We start from the raw sequence: 16,697 nt of genomic DNA on the forward strand, positions 1-16,697 counted from the left end.
TTTGTAAGACTGGAATAGTAGAGGGTAGAACTGCCCAAAAGACTTTGTAAGACTGGAATATCTACAGAAATAAACTGCCACTTCTTTCTCCTGCAGAGCAGCTGGTGGACTTGAACAGCCAACATTTCGGTCAGCCACAGAACTTTTAACTGCTGTGCCACCAGGGCTCCTTAGCCACCCATCCTTGCTAACTACGAATGAATTTTGGTCTCTACACGTCCTTTTCTGTATGGCCTATTCCACTCAGCATAATGTTTTGAAGGTTCATCCCAGCTGTATAGTACATCTCAGAACTTCATTCATCTTTATGGCTAATACACCATTGTTGTGTGTAGACCACATTTTATCCATTCATTTGTTGATGAACACAGGTGGTTTCCACATTTTGACTATTGGGAACAATGTTGCAGTGACCATCAGTGTGCAGGTATCTGTTTGTGTTCCTGTTTTTAGTTCTCTTGGGCATATACTGAGGAGTGGAATTGCTGGGTCATATGGTAGGTCAATGCTACGAGTCCTGGTGTGGTGCTGTAGATTAATGCTCTGGACTACAAAATTGGTTTGAACCGCAAGGTCAGTGGTTCAAACTCACCAGCTGCTCCTAGGAAACCCTATACAGGGTCGCTATGAGTCAGAACTGACTTGAAGACACTTAACAACAACAACATGGCAATGCTATGTTGCACTTCCTGAGGAGCCGCCAAACTGTTTGCTACAACACAGACTGTCCCTTCTTGATCTCCATCCCAATCCTTTGACTCCAGAGAAGTACCCACAGCCCTGGTCCATCCTCCCCACAGCACAGCTGGCTTCTCCCTTTATGGAGCTCTAACTATCACAATAATATGGGATGGGCTTCAGGGAGGGCTGGCAGAACTTGGGCTGTGGAGGTTCACATTCTAACTCCTCAACTTGACCTTGGGCAAGTGATACAACTTCTCTTACCTCTGTTTCCTCGTCTGTAACATGTAGTCATGTGGTTAAATGAAACATGAATGCATAATACCCACTAGTACCCAACACATAATCAACACTCAGTACAGTGGTGTTGGGCAGTGGGTGGTGTGGGTAGAGGAGCAGCAGCCTTTGTCAGGACCCTAGAGTCTGAAGTGTCTGCATTTAAAAGTTCAGCTGTTGCTGGCTGAGCCTGCTTCATACATTTTGAACAAGGCCCATTTCTCTTTTGCACTGGGTCTTACTGAGCAGCTGCCCAGAGTCCAGCCACAGCTACTCTATGAGGCTTGACCCTGCAATTGAGTTACAACTAAACACTGCATGGCCCAACACTGTGGTCCATTCAACCATGATTCCATACTTGGAAGAAAGGAAAACATGAAACTATTTTGTACTAATCCAGCACCATTTCATAGCAAGCTTCCTGGTATTTGTAAAAAATAAAATAATATCACCTCCAGGGAGAGAGCGGTGTCCCCACTCTTGATAATTCCTGTCTCCAGTGAGCCTGTACCCACGGCCTGCCCCTCCTGTGCTTAAGTAAACAGTAAACTGGGCGTGCACAGATCTGCAGAGCCAAGGATAGGATGTCTGCCTGTCCCAGGCCAGCCAGCTGTGAGAGGTGGGGGAGTGTGTCTAATTCTTGAGTTCAATAGAAGGAGCCCATTGGGTTCTCATACTGCACCTGCCCTTTAACTAGCTTTGATCAGTAATAGAAATGCGGTTTGGGCTTTTGTCTATCATTCCATTGTCTTAATCTTCAGTGACCCCAGCAACCAAATGAACCCTTACCGCCCATCTTGTGACTTAAGTGGTTGTGGTGTTTGTGTGCCATCGAGTTGTTCCAACTCAGAGTGATCCTGTATAGTTTTTCCAAGACTATAAATCTTTGTTGTTGTTGTTATGTGCCGTGGAGTTGGTTCCAACTCATAGCGACCCTGCATAGCATTTCTGAGGCGATAAATCTTTACGGGAGCAGAAAAACCTCATCTTTCTCCCATGGAACAGCTGGTAGTTTTGAACTGCTGATCTGGGGGTTAGCAGCCTGATTCGTAACCACTATGCTTACCTCATCTTTTCCTCACGGAGTGGCTGGTGGATTCAAACTACTGACCTTGCAGTTAGCAGCCCAACTCATAAGCCATTACACTACCAGGGCTCCTTTGTGACATAGAAGAAAACTTAGTCAAAACACCCATGAGCAGCTTAACTTACTATGAGGAAATGATATAGGTACTGTCTTAAGAAAGAGAAAACCCAAAGAGGTTAAAAGTCTGAGGCATTGGTTCTCAAACTTTAGGGTGCATTAGAATCATATGTAGGGCTTGCTAAGCACAGACTGTCTGATTCAGCAGCTGTGGGCTGGGGTCTGAGAATGTGCATTTCTAAAAAGTTCCCAGGTGAGGCTGATGTTGCTGGTCCAGGGACCCCATTTTGAGAACCACTTGCTTGGCACAGCATCACTGAACCTCTTATTGCAGAGCATCAATGGCACCCAGGTGTCCTGTGTTCCAGCCAGGTATCCTTCTTGGCCCATCTTCTTGGCTAAGGGTTGTGGTTTCCACAGCTTTGGCTGTACTTTTTATATTTGCACCGCCCATCTGCGATGAACTTCAAACTCCTCTTCAAAACAATGTCTACTATGAGCCCTGAGCTTAATTAGGAACAAAACACTTACACAAGATGTAGTGTTCTAGCTCTACGCATCTTACAGGGAATATGAAAAGAAGTAACATTTTATAAAGAAAAACAAAGGCAATTAAAGGATAAACATATAGCAAATACAATCATGCCTAGGACCAAGAACCCAAATAGTCAGTCAGTGCTTTTTGTAAAGGTTGGTCTTGCCTTCATTAGTCTCATATGGTCCAAGTTTATGTTCATTTTGTTAAAAACAAACAAGAAAATGGCTTGTACTTACCTAGCGTATTGGTCGCAAAGTTTTTTTCAAGTCCATCTTCTGTGAGTTCTCGCTTATTGACCATGCAACCTGCATTATTGATCTGGAAATTACAGTTTTCATTTCAAAAGAAATTACAGTTCTCATTTCAACCCCGAAAGCTGTTTTCAAAACACTATAGTTTTGCTCTGCTATCCCTTTCCTCCCAACCCCATCCAGGAAAAGACCACTTAGCAGAAGACCCGGCTACACTCATAAAACTGTGCGGAGACTTCAGATGATGAGAGCTTCGCCTGGCAACTTCCTACACAGTCAAGTGCTCTAGGAGTCTGCCTGACCAGCACTGTGCAGTAGGAATAATGTGTCTTTAGATGTTCTACTAACCATATTAATAAAGTAAAAAGAAACAGCTAAAACTCATCTTAATAGAATATCGAATCCAAATAAAATGCCCCCCCAAATATCATTTCAACATACAATCAATATATAAAATCTAAATGAGCTCATATTGATTTCATGCTCTTTGAATGCTACTGTTAATACACTGTGGCACATCTCAATTTAGACTACCTACATTTGAAGTAAGGGAGGCTTTAGTGTTTCAATGGTACAAACCTGGCCTTTCATGCAAGGCACCCAGGTTTAATTCCCAGCCAATGCACCTCACGAGCAGCTTCTACCCTAATGCAGACTTGGAAAAAAGGCCTGGTTATTTATTCTGAAAAATCAGCCACTAAAAACCCTATGGCTCACCATGATCTGATCTACAATGGATTGGGCAGCGTTTAGTTTCACTGTGCACGGAGTTGGCACAAATCAGGGGCCAGCTCAACGACAGCTAACAACATTTCAAGTGGTCAACAGCCATACTGACAGTGCCGGTTCAGACCTTTGCCCAAATAGATATCTAGAGCACATACTGGCATAGAAAACAGCTTAACTCCACATGGAGTATATGAGGAGGACTAATTGGGCAAAGAGACCTTTCCACCTGCATCCCCTTCAGGCTCTCTGTGATGCTTTCTGTCGATGGTGCTACGAAAGGCTGTCTGCAGCAGGCATTCTTTTGGACTGCTGTCATTAAATACTGAAGAGGCAATTCCCACTCATAGTGACCGTGCACAGGGTTTCTGAGGCTGTAAGTCTTTAAGGGATCCGCTGGTAAGTTTGAACTGCTGACCTTGCAGTTAGCAGTCCAGTGCTTATCCTACAGCACCACCAGGGCTCCTACGAGGTAGCAAAGCTCCCCACAAATCAAACCAGCATGCTGGGTCCCCTCTAGGGTCAGATGAGTAAAGCTGGTTACCTGAACAAGTCTAATCATAAAAGATTCTTATGAAGATGTGACAGACAGTACACACCAATTCATATCCACATAGACAAAAATCATATATATATACATAAGCAGGAGATTTATCCTTTACAGAACTTACCAGAACGTTCAGTTTATGGTCCTGTTTGAATTTCTCAGCAAATTTCCAAATTTTCTTAGGATCAGACAAGTCCACGATGTGTAGAAAGATGTTCTAAACCAGAAATTAAAAAAATTCTAAAGCTTTAAAAATATGTATAAACTGTTGTCAAATGCCATGGAGTCGGTTCAATTCATAGCAACCCTGTACAGGGTTTCCAAGGAGCAGCTAGTGGATTTGAACGTCTGACCTTGTGGTTAGCAGTCCAGTGCTGCACGCTTTTAATTAAAAAACAAACAAAAACATGTATATAGGCTTCAAAGCTCAAATAGTTCACAATGCCATAGAATGTAAAGAACAGTATCATTCTCAGAAGTAAACTATTCTTTCCAATTTTCTTACAAATCATTCAGAAATATTTTAAGGATATACAAATGTGTACGTGTGTGTGTTTGTATGCCTATTCCACGCAAATGGGATCAAAATAATGTACAATTGTCCTACACCCTTCATTTTATATTTAACGATAGGTCTTGGAGATATTTTTGTTGTATATAAAAATTTATCTCCTTATGCCCTTTAACCAAACCAATGTTGGTTGCTTGATCCTAACTCATGGTGAACCCATGTATGTCTGTATAGGGTTTCCAATGACTGATTTTTCCGAAATTGAGTCCCAGGTCTTTATTCTGAGGCATCTTTGGGTGAACTACAAACTCTAACATTTTGGCTAGCAGTCAAACATGTTAACTGCTTACAACACCCAAGGGCTTCTCCTTACACTCTTCAATGGCTGCATAATGTACCATTTTGGAGCACAGTGGCTCCATGCAACAAACACTGGACTGGGAACCACAAAGTCCACAGTTTGAGCCCGCCAGCTGCTCCATGGGAGAAGGATGATATAGTCAGATCCCACAAGGATTTAAAAGCCTTGAAAACCCTATATGGGGACATTGAGTTGGAACCGACTCCACAGTACTTAACAACAACAACAATATAACATTTTAGTGTGTGTCATAGCTTCCTGTTTTGTCAATATTTTGCTCTTCAGATAATATCTAAGGTGAATTATAATGGCAAGATCACATTTTCTTCTGTGATTCCCAACCCTTTCGCATAATACTATGTATATGTTTACTATTAGACACAACTGCCTCACCCACTAGACTGAGAACTCCTTAACAGAAGAACCAGCTCCAATACCTCCCTTTTCCCCTTCTGGTGGATCATAGAAAGTCATACACATAATAGATGATTGGAGCATGCTTGCTGTTTATAACTTTTCCTCTAAGCCCAGCATAGTGCCAGAAGATGAATCTCTCAGGTTGGAAGACATTCAAAGTATGTCTGTGAAAGAGCTGCTTCCTCAAAGTAAAGTCAACCTTAATATGCCATGGGTGGAATAAAGCTTTCAGGACCTTGATTACCTGATGTGGTGCAATTCAAAATAAGAAGAAATAGCTGCACACATCCCTTTATGAAATATGAAACTAGGAAGATTAGAAGCTGTCAAAAATGAAACAGAATGCTGAAGATCAAATCCTAGGCAATAGTGAGAGAAATGGATTCATATTAACCATTTTGAATTGGACAATCATATGGTTTATTATCTAAGGAATGACAAATGAAAAGAAATGATGTTGCTCTCATTATGAAAAAGAACATTTCAAGATCTATCCTGAAGTACCATTCCATCAGTAATAGGTTAATATCCATATGCCTACAAGGAAGGCTAGTTTATATGACTATTATTCAAATTTATGCACCAACCACTAATACCAAAGATGAAAACATTAAGATTTTTTTTCCAAATTCTGCAATCTAAAATTGATTTAAAATACATCAATGGGGAGACAGCAAGACTGTGGACTAAGCAGAAAGGCTGTACAACAGAGATATGGAAAACCAAATGAAGCAGATGTAGGTTACAGTCGTGAAACTTTGAGCTTCAAGTGAAGAGATACTGAAGTGAATTAAATGCTTACAGGTAGAGAAAGCTGAGAAGATATAGCCAAAAAAGGAAAGATTGATGATCTGTGCCAACCGACCAGACAGGCACAGCCATCTTGAGTTTTGTGAGCAGCTTCAGAGACAAGGAAACATATGGGCACTGTAGAAAACATACCTGTGCCTCACGGAGATGAAGGTGCTATTTTTCTTGTTCCCCACACTCCCCTGGCAAACTGAGGCAGAGCTGGCCCCCATGCACATATACTTCCAGAAAAGTTCCTGTTCTTCTAGTGGTCAGAGCTTGCTGGAGGTGAGGACAGCAGTTGTGAGTCCCACTAAAGGAGGTGAGCTACATTAATCCCCTTCAGGCAGGATCTGCAGATCCAGCCCTGGACTAGACTTCACTAGAAGAAGCAGTTGAACAGACATGTATGGGGGTGGGTTCTGGGGGGAGAAGATATAAAAGATCTGTCTCTGTTGGCCAGGCATGGCATAGCCAACTTGAACTTTCATGAGCAACTTTGAAGGCAAGAGGGCAGTAGATGGCGCAGAATCATCCTGATTACTGGTGAAGAGAAAGGGGTACTCCTAGAGCAGCTCCTGCTCTCCAGGCTGTCGAAGTTGCATCCAAGTGTGTGGGGAGCTACCAGCACCGAGTCCCACATGTGGAATCAGGTGTGCCTGTTGCAGACATGCAGAGCTGGTTCTGGTCAGCCCTCACCCTCAGCTGCCCTCTGGAATGGAAATAAAAGTGTGACTCATTCTTTTTCCCCATGCTCTCCTGGGGACCAGAGGTGTGGCCAGCTCCAGCCCTCATCCAAGACCAGCACAGATACTTCTCTCCAGGAGTTTGGAGCCATGTTGTGCGCCACTTTGATTTGCTGCTTTGGTATACCACTTTGATGCCTGGATTCAGACAGGATCGACTTCAGACCACCAGGACATACAGAGCCACCAGACCAGACACTTGCCTCCACCTAGGGCCAGGAACATCTCTGTCACATCCTTCCCACACCCACCTTGTCAGCTCCTTGAATTTCAGGTTTCCAGCAGAGTTTTCCTTCCAGGTTCAATAGTTGCTCTGGCTTTTTGTTTTTGTTTTGGGGTTTCTTTTTTCATCCTTTTGTTGTTTCATGCTTTTGTTTGCTTATTCTTTCTCTCCTTCTTCTTCTCTGCCCATTCCCTTGAATTTTATCCTTTCTTTCTCTGCTTTTCTTTTATTTCTTTTCTTCTATTTCTTATTTCTCCTCTTCTTGCCCTCCCCCTCATTTGGATCTTTCTTTAGTACTTTCCAATCTCTTTCTTTTATCATTTTTCCTTTCCCTGTTTTTTTTAAATTATTTTTTATTTCTTCCTTTTATTTTCTCTCTTATTTTTCTCTTCTATGCCTATATTTTCCTGTCCCTCTTTTCTCCTCTCCTTTTAGTTATTATTAGGTATCTATTTTTCAAATTTCTGCCTTTTATTTTTTCTCTTATTGTTCTATTCTATAGCTCTATTTCCTTGTCCCTCTTTTGTCTTTATAGTTGTCATATTCTTTTATTCTGTTTGCTGCCTGTTTTAATTTCTTTTTCTCTTTATCATTTTCTCTTTTCATTGTTATTTACTTGTTTTTTTTTATTCTAGTTTTTTTCTTGTGTGTGTGTAGGAAGGGTTTTCTCTTTCCCACATAATAGGAGACAGCAACAGAGCTCACAGAGTGTAGCCAAAACTGTACCTTCTGCAGCTCCACCCACTGAGCAAGAGCCAATACCAGTTCCTATACCACCTGGTCAACAATAGATAGCAGACAACACCAGTCCAAACCACCCAAAACTGAGGTGTATGAACAGTAAAAGGATAATGATGTACACACTTCCATTCCCTAATTATACCCACAGGAGACAGTTGGTGAGAGACTGAGAACACAGCAACATCAAAAATTAAATACAGAAACAATAACTCCACAATACCCCAGAGACAACACACCATTTTAACTCACACAAAGAAACAAGAGAGAACGACTCAGACAAATGACCAAGATACAGACCTAGAAAACATTGCTGAGGAAGAAAAGGTAAGGGAACTAACTGACAAATTATTCAAGAAAATGATATTTAGTTACCTTCAAAGAATTGACAAAAAAAACCCGAGAAAAGCAAAGACAACACAGTAAAACAAAACAAAATATTTTAGAAGAATTCAGGGAAACACTGCAAGAACAAATTGATGAAAAATAAACGCAAAATTTGAAACAATACAAAACCTGCAATTAGAATTCAAGAAAATTAATACTAAGATTTCAGAAATGGACAATATATTGAAAGGGCAAAGGCCTAGATTCAAAGCAATGGAAGCCTGAATTAGTGAGTTTGAAAATAAATATCTCAATACTAGTAGGCTAGAAGAACAATCAGAAAAAAAGAATGAAAAATTCCCAAGAAAGCCTAAGAGTTATGTGGGGCACCATGAAGAGGAACAACTTATGGGTCATTGGAATTTTATTGTCTCTTCGAGTACAGGGAGAGACAATAAAAAGCACGAGAAATTTTTTGAAGAGTTGTTGGAAGAAAACTTCCCTAACATAATGGAATATAGAAAAGGATGGGAAACTCCTGAATACTTTTTATAAAGTGAGCATAACTCTCATACCAAAACTTGGCAAAGATATTACTACAAAAGAAAATTATAGACCAATATCCTTCAGAAACATAGATGCAAAAATGCTCAACAAAATCCTAGCAAATAGAATTTAACAGCATATCAAAAAGAATAATACATCTTGGTCAAATAGGATTCATTCAAGGGATGCAAGGATGGTTCAATAATATAAAAATAATCAATGTAATCCACCATTATAAATAAAAATGAGAAAGAACTACATGATCAGATCAATTGACACAGAAAAGTCATTTGACAAAATCCAACATCCATATTTAATAAAAACACCCAATGAAATAGGAATAGAAGGGAAATTCCTCAACATAATTATGAGAATAAATACTAATCCAATATCTAACATTACTCTCAATGGAGAGAACCTGAACCAAAAACCAAACAAGGATGGTTTGGGAACAGGAACCAGACACCACACCTATTCAGTACTGTGTTGGAAGTCTTAGCCAGAGCTATAAAGCAAGAAAGGGAAATTAAAGGCATCCAAAATGGCAAAGAAGAAATAAAATTCTCTCTATTTGCAGATGATATGATCCTATACCTAGAAAATTCCAAAGATGCAGCAAGAAAACTACTATAACTCACTGAAAGATTCAGCAAAGTCATGGAGAGGGGAAGCGGCTGAGGATTCGAGATTCATCATCTAAGAAGAGAAGGACTAAGAACTGGTGGCCAGGACAGACTTGCAGAATGTGCCCTTTGGAGATGTAAATTATTATATATGCCTTAGTGGGGTTTTTTGTTTGTTTGTGTGTGTGTGTGTGTGTGTTTAAAGCTAAAGTGGATAGAGAGAAATACTTTTAACTCATGGTATATGGAGGGGATTATAATCAATGTAATGAAACAAGTTATATGAATGATTGAATGTGAAACTGATGATGTGCCCTGTAAACGTTCACTCAATCCACAATAAAACCCTTAAATTAAAAACCACAACAAAAAAAAAGATTCAGCAAAGTGGCAGGGTACATGATCAATATTCAAAAATCAGCTCTGAAAAGGAAATTAGGAAAACAATACATTTATAGTAGCCACCCAAAAGATGAAATATTTAGGAATAAATCTAACCAGAGATATAAAGAACCTATACAAAGAAAACTACAAAACACTACCACAAGAAACCAATAAACACTTACAAAAATGGGAAAATATACCATGCTTATAGACACAGGAAGATTTAACATTGTGAAAATATCAACACTACCCAAAGCAATCTATAGATATAATACAATTCCAATCCCAATTCCAACAACATTCTTTAAAGAGATGAAAAAAAATGACCATGAACTTTATATGGAAAGGAAAGAGACCTTGGATAAGCAAAGTACTGCTTAAGAAAAAGAACAAAGTTGGAGGCCTCTTACTTTCAGAACTCACATTTTACTACATAGCCACAGTTGCTGGGGACCAGCCTCGACAAATTATTAGGAGGCTCTCGAAGTGGGATGTGGAGTCGGCGAAAATGAATTACATGGAGTCAATGGGTCGTTTTGAGTCTTAGATGTTGCTCCCTTTTTTACTCAATTTTCCAGCTCCTTATATACCGTTAAATTTCATAATACACAATGATTTCATAGTAATTAATTACTTTAAAGTATAATCTAGTCTGTGATTCCATTTTCTTTTGATTCATGAACCTCCAGGTTACATCAAAGAATATCAAAATACTTTTCTTGATCTTTTCATATCCCACTTCCTTATACTCCCTACCTTGAGAACATCTGTTTTCATAAGTGATTCTATTTTTCTCTAATCCTCCCTAAAATGTCAAGTTAACCTTCAAACAATGTTCTAAATCTTAACTCCTATTTTTACCCTCACCTGTTATTTTCTAAAGATTCATTAATCACAATTCATAATCAAAACATTATTTTTACCGCAACTGATCATATATATCAGTTACTCGTAATTGATTTAACAATAAAAACAAGAACATAATAGTACCTAAAGTTTTATAGTTAAGAATTAATGGAACAGCTTCCCCACACTAACAATATCTCTATCTAAAAACATCTAGTTAAATTTCTACTTATATTCTTACGTGTTCCCACAGCCCTTAATTGCATCTTAGCTAATTTTCTAGAGGTCTGAATGTCCCTGACCGAAACTACACAGAATGTTGATTGCAATTTTAAACTTGAATTGGCAATGCTTTAACTGGTGTGATTTTTCCTAGTGGTGAAACTTATTGTTACTGTAAAAAGCAATCTTTATAACTACACTTAATTGAATCTGGTGTGAAAGTAGCTAAATGTAGTTTTTAATCCCTAAATATGATTATAGAAAAGTATATGATTATAGAAAAGCCTACTAAAAAACTTTCGTAATAAAATCAAGAAAAAGTCAAACTGAGCCATACATAAGAGGAAAGACGAGAACTGCAGGGCCCTCACATGCGGTTCTCCTTGGGGCTTTGCCAATCCGAGGAGACACTCATTGTTGCTTTGCTAAAACAATGAGCTTTTCATGTGCAGGGTCCCCCGCCATTCCGCTTCTTGATGGCATGGCCCTCGCCACACAGTGGTTAAAACAGTTTGCTACTGGTACAATGAAAGCTACACAGATCAACGGGACAGAATTGAAAACCTAGAAGTAAATCTATTCACATACACTCAGCTGATCTTTGACAAAGGACCAAGACACATTAAATTGAGAAGAGATCGTGTCTTCAACAAATGATGCTGGCAAAACTAGAATTCCATTGGCAGAAGAATGAAACAAGATCCATATTCATGCCATATACAAAAACAAACTCAATGTGGATTAAAGATCTAAATGCAAAACCTAGAGCTATGTAGAATATCAATGAAAAAGTAAGGACAAATTTAAGGCTCTCATACATGGCATGAATACACTGTCAAACAATGCTCAAAACACACAAACTGTAGATGACAAAATTGATGACTGGGACCTCCTGAAAATTAGAGACTGATGTGCATCAAAAAGATTTCACTAAGAGAATAAAAAGGGAGCCCACAGACTGGGAAAGAAATGTTTTGAAATGACATTTCAGACAAGGGACTAATCTCTAAAATCTATTGTTGTTGTTGTCAGGTGCCATGGAGTCGGAACCGACTCATAGCAACCCCATGCACAGCAGAACGAAACAATGTCCAATCCTGGGCCAACCTCATTACTGCAGCCACACTTGATGCCATCAATGATGCCACCTGGCTGATCCATCTTGTTGGGGGTCTTCCTCTTTTTCTCTGACCTTCCACCTTACCCAGCATGACAACCTTCTCCAGCGACTGTTCTCTCCGGACAATGTGTCCACAATATGAGAGATGAAGCCTAGCCATCTTGGCCTCCAAGGAGCACTCTGGTTGTACTTCTTCCAAGACAGATCTATTGATTCTTTTGGCAGTCCATGGCACCTTTAGTATTCTCCTCCAACACCACAACTCAAAGGCATCAATTCTTCTATGATCTTCCTTATTCACTGTCCAGCTTTCACATCCATATGAGGTTATTGAAAATACCATGGCTTGAGTCAGGCGCACCTTAGTCCTCAAGCTGACATCTCTGCTCTTCAATACTTTAAAAAGTTCCTGTGCTGCAGATTTGCCCAATGCAATACGTCGTCTGATCTCTTGACTGCTGCTTCTGCGAGTGTTGATAGTTGATCCAAGAAGAATGAAGTCCTTGACAACTTCAATCTCTTCTCCATTGATAAGAATGCTGTTTATTGGTCCAGTGGTGAGGATTTTTGTTTTCTTTACATTGAGTTGTAATCCATATGGAAGACTAAAATCTATAGAACACTACAATACCTCTATAAGAAAGGACAAAACAATCCAGTTAAAAATGGGTAAAGGACATGAACAGACACTTCACCAAGAAAGATATTCCAGCATCCAACAAACATATGATCATTAGTTATTAGAGAGATACAAATTTAAACAACAATGAGATATCATTTCATACCAGAATTAACAGCAAAGTTAAATCAAAAAAAAAAAAATGCTGGTGAGATGCTGAGGGTGTGTAGAGACTGGGATCCTCTTACATTGCTGGTGGGACTGTAAAATGGCTCAACTACTGTAAATAGAAAATACTCTGGTGCTTCCTCAAAGAGTTGGAAATAGAAACTGTATGACCGAACAATCCCTTTCCTCAGTATATATTCACAATAAATAAGAACTAGGACACGAGTAGATATATGCACACTGATGTTCATCACAGCACTATTCACAATAGTAAAAAGATGGAGCCAGCCTGAATGTCCATCAGTGGAAGAACTGATAAAACAAACTTTGGTATTTACACACAATAGAATACTATGCAACACTGAAGAATAATGATGAATCTGTGAGACATGCTGAGTGAAATCAGTCAATCACAAAAGGACAAATACTGTATGAGACCATAATCGTAAAAACGCTTATAAAATATTTTCATACTAAAAGAAACATTCTTGATGGCTACCAGGAGTGGAGAGAACAGAAAGCAGTTCACTGGCTAAAAAGGTAGAGACATGTTAATTGAGGTGATGAGGAGGGCAATATACAAGAGGGAGGTTGGCAAAAGAATTATGAAGACAGGCAAAGACACAGGGAGATACGCATGGGCTAAAAGGGACAGAGGTACATTGTGTCATATCCACAACGTTGGAATGACAGTGTTCTTTGGATAGATACATGGAAGAAACACAGACTGACTGGATGTGGGAAGAAAAGTAGGCATATGCCCACAAATACATGAGTTTGAAAGAGGATATTTGTACAATTACAAGCACAACTATGAATGTGGTGGACCAAACAATAGGCAAACTGATGAAAGCTTCTTAGATATAATCAAATATTTTAAGGCAATGAGATGCTGGACTTGGGGCTCAGGACCATAGCTCAGGAGTCACCATCATCAATTAGCATAACATAGCACACAAAGACAATGCTCTATATCCTACTTTGGGGGGTGGTGTCTGGTATATTAAAAACTCATGAGTGGCCATCTAAGGTATAACTATTGGTTTCTCCATGTGTGGAAGAAAGAAGAGTAATGAGAACTGAAGATGGTTGGAAACTAGTTGGAAACAACTAGTTCAATGGCCTAATGGAACATAAGGCTACCACTGCTCTGAAAGGGGTCACATTATAAATTTCCAGAAAGAGTTTCAAAAAACTATAGAACAAAACTCAAAATAATAATAATAATAAAAGCTCAGGCTTACTTTTCAGAAAGAGACTGGAGGAACTTGAGACTATGGCCCTTGACTACCCTTCAGGTCTGGAAAGGAATCACCTTCATGGCTCAATTTTCAGCCAAGCAGTAAATAGGTATATAGGGAGGACAGCAACACTAGTACTGTCTGCTCACCATGGAATGGTCAATCATTCAAAATCAAAGCACAACATTTCCCTAAGGACAAAGTTGAGAAGGGATGGGAAGGTGGGTGGAATGGAAATAGGAACCACAGGGAACAAGCAGGCTAACTATTGTCGCATGGAGGGGATTGCAATCAATGAGATGAAACAAAGTGTATGATTTGTTGAATGTAAAACCGACAGTCTTGTCTGTAAACTTTCACTCAATTCACAATAAAAAGTTAAAAACAAAAAGAAAAATAGATGCATTGATGATTGGTGATTGGAAAGTTAGAAACAAAGAAGGATTAGTAGTTGGAAACTTTGGTATTGAAGACAAAAATGACACTAGGGATCTCATGATAGAGTTTTGCAAGACCAACAACCTATTAGTTGGAAATACCTTTTTTAAACAAGATAAATGGAGACTATACACATGGCATACTGGTGTGGTGCTAACCTACGAGCCGTTCCTTAGAAACCCTATACCGGATACCTATGAGTCAGAATCAACTCAATGGCACTTAACAACAACAACATCTACATGAACCTAAGCAGATGGAGTCCTGGTGTGGTGCTGTGGGTTAATGTGCTGTACTGCAAAGTCGGTTTGAACCACAAGGCCAGCAGTTCAAGCTCATCAGCCACTCCTAAGAAATCCTATACAGGGTCACTATGGATCAGGACCGACTTGATGGCACTTAACAACAACAACAATAGCCAGATGGAATACACAGGAATCAACTTTGATGAAGGAAGCACCAAAAGAAGGTGGAAGGGCTTCTGGGACAAGATGGCAGAGTAGGTAGACACACTGAACATCAGACTCTCTGCAACAAAGACACAGGAGACTGAGTGAAACAGATATAGGTGGTGATCCTGGAGCCCTGGGCATCAGAGGACAGGACAAAGAGGTGGACTGAGAAGCAACTGGAGGGTAAAACTGAACAAGAGCAGGGAGACAGAAGAAAACAGTGTAGGGTTGTCTGTAGGCTGGTGTGGAACGCTGTGACCATCTTGAGCTTTTTCAAGCAGCTATCGATACAGCGACTTGCAGGCACAGGACACAGGTGGACGTTGGAGGCAAAAGGGTGCATTTCTCCCTTGTTTCCATGCTTTTCTGGAAGCCAGGGGTGTGACCATCCTTACCCTCACCAACTCAGTAGCTAGTGGCATCCCTTCGTGCACTCCCTCTGCACTGCCTGGGTTGGGTGCCAAGTATAGCACTTCTGCTTCTGGAGGTGTAAGAACCTGCCCTGAACAAATAGTGAACAGAGAACTGTGTTCACACTTCCAGTCTAATATATCTACCAGGAGATAGGTGATGATGGCTGGGAGCACACCAATATACAATCAATTAAATATAAATACAACATCACCATGTCTTGGAGAAACCAGACTATTTTAGCATACACAAAGAAACAAAATAGAGTGCCTCAAACAAGTGACCAAAATACAAAGTTAGAAAATATAATAGCAAAAATGGTATCAGAACTACTTCATGAGGAATTTTTAAAAATGCTATTTAGGAAATTTCAAAGAATTGAGGAAATGATCAATAAAACTGCAGACGAAGTCAAGGAAAATATGGATAAAACTATAAAAGAATTCAGGAAACAAGCTAACAAAATAAATGAAAAAATGAGAACCATATAAAAATAGCAATTAGAAAGCCAAAAACTTAACACTAAGACTTCAGAAATGGATGATACACTGAAAGGGCAAAGGAGGAGAATTGAAGTAATGAAAGGCTGAATTACTGAACTCAAAGGAAAAAAATCTCTTAATATTCACCTGCTAGAGGGACAATCAGAAAAAAAGAACAAAAGAAAATCCAAAGAAAGCCTAATATTTATGTTGGACACTATCAAGAGGAATAACTTACATGTGAGTAGCATTCCAGAATAAGAACACACACACACACACAATAGAGAATATTGTCCAAGAGTTGTTGGAAGATGAGAAGATAGACATTCCAGAAGTTCAACAAACTCCAAGCGGGATATATCCCCAAATGAAAACACCACGACATATCATAATCGCCTTTTCAAAACCAAAAACAAGGAAGGAATCCTGGGAGCAGTTCAGGTAAAACAAAGCTAGCTACAAAGGAGAACTAATAAGACTAAACTCTGATTTCTCAACAGAATCATAAAGGCAATAAAACAATGGAATGACATATATAAAACTCTGAAAAAAAAAAAAAAACCCACAAAAACATTGCCAACTCAGAATCATAACCAGCAAAATTGTCTATCAGATATGACTGCATTATTAGGTCATTTTCAGATACACAGAAATTAAAAGAATTTATAAAAATCAGCCCAACCTTCAAGCAGACCAACCTGGAGTGGCTAGAAGAACAGAAGATGCTTCTTGAAGGAAAGACCTACAGGAAAAATATAAAACAACATAGGCAGACCGACTGTTACTACAAGAACAAGCAACATGCTTGCCCAGGAAACATCAAGGCAAGTGGTCGGGTCCCCTCAGTGCAAACCTCCTTCTCCAAGACTA

General features: G+C 39.5%; 1 protein-coding gene across 1 annotated transcript in view; it reads right to left on the reverse strand.

The window, feature by feature from the left end:
- DHRS12 (dehydrogenase/reductase (SDR family) member 12) overlaps positions 1 to 16,697 on the reverse strand; it is a 109,750-nt gene that overhangs the window by 51,251 nt on the left and 41,802 nt on the right. The window contains exons 4-5 of the mRNA XM_006876938.1: positions 4,288 to 4,380; positions 2,876 to 2,957 (exon numbers count right to left, since the gene is read on the reverse strand). Of these exons, the coding sequence (XP_006877000.1) occupies positions 2,876 to 2,957; positions 4,288 to 4,380 (175 nt within the window). The remainder of the gene's footprint in view (positions 1 to 2,875; positions 2,958 to 4,287; positions 4,381 to 16,697) is intronic.

The sequence above is a fragment of the Chrysochloris asiatica genome, unplaced genomic scaffold (genome assembly GCF_000296735.1).
Source record: "Chrysochloris asiatica unplaced genomic scaffold, ChrAsi1.0 scaffold00432, whole genome shotgun sequence".
NCBI classification, from domain to species: Eukaryota; Metazoa; Chordata; class Mammalia; order Afrosoricida; family Chrysochloridae; genus Chrysochloris; species Chrysochloris asiatica.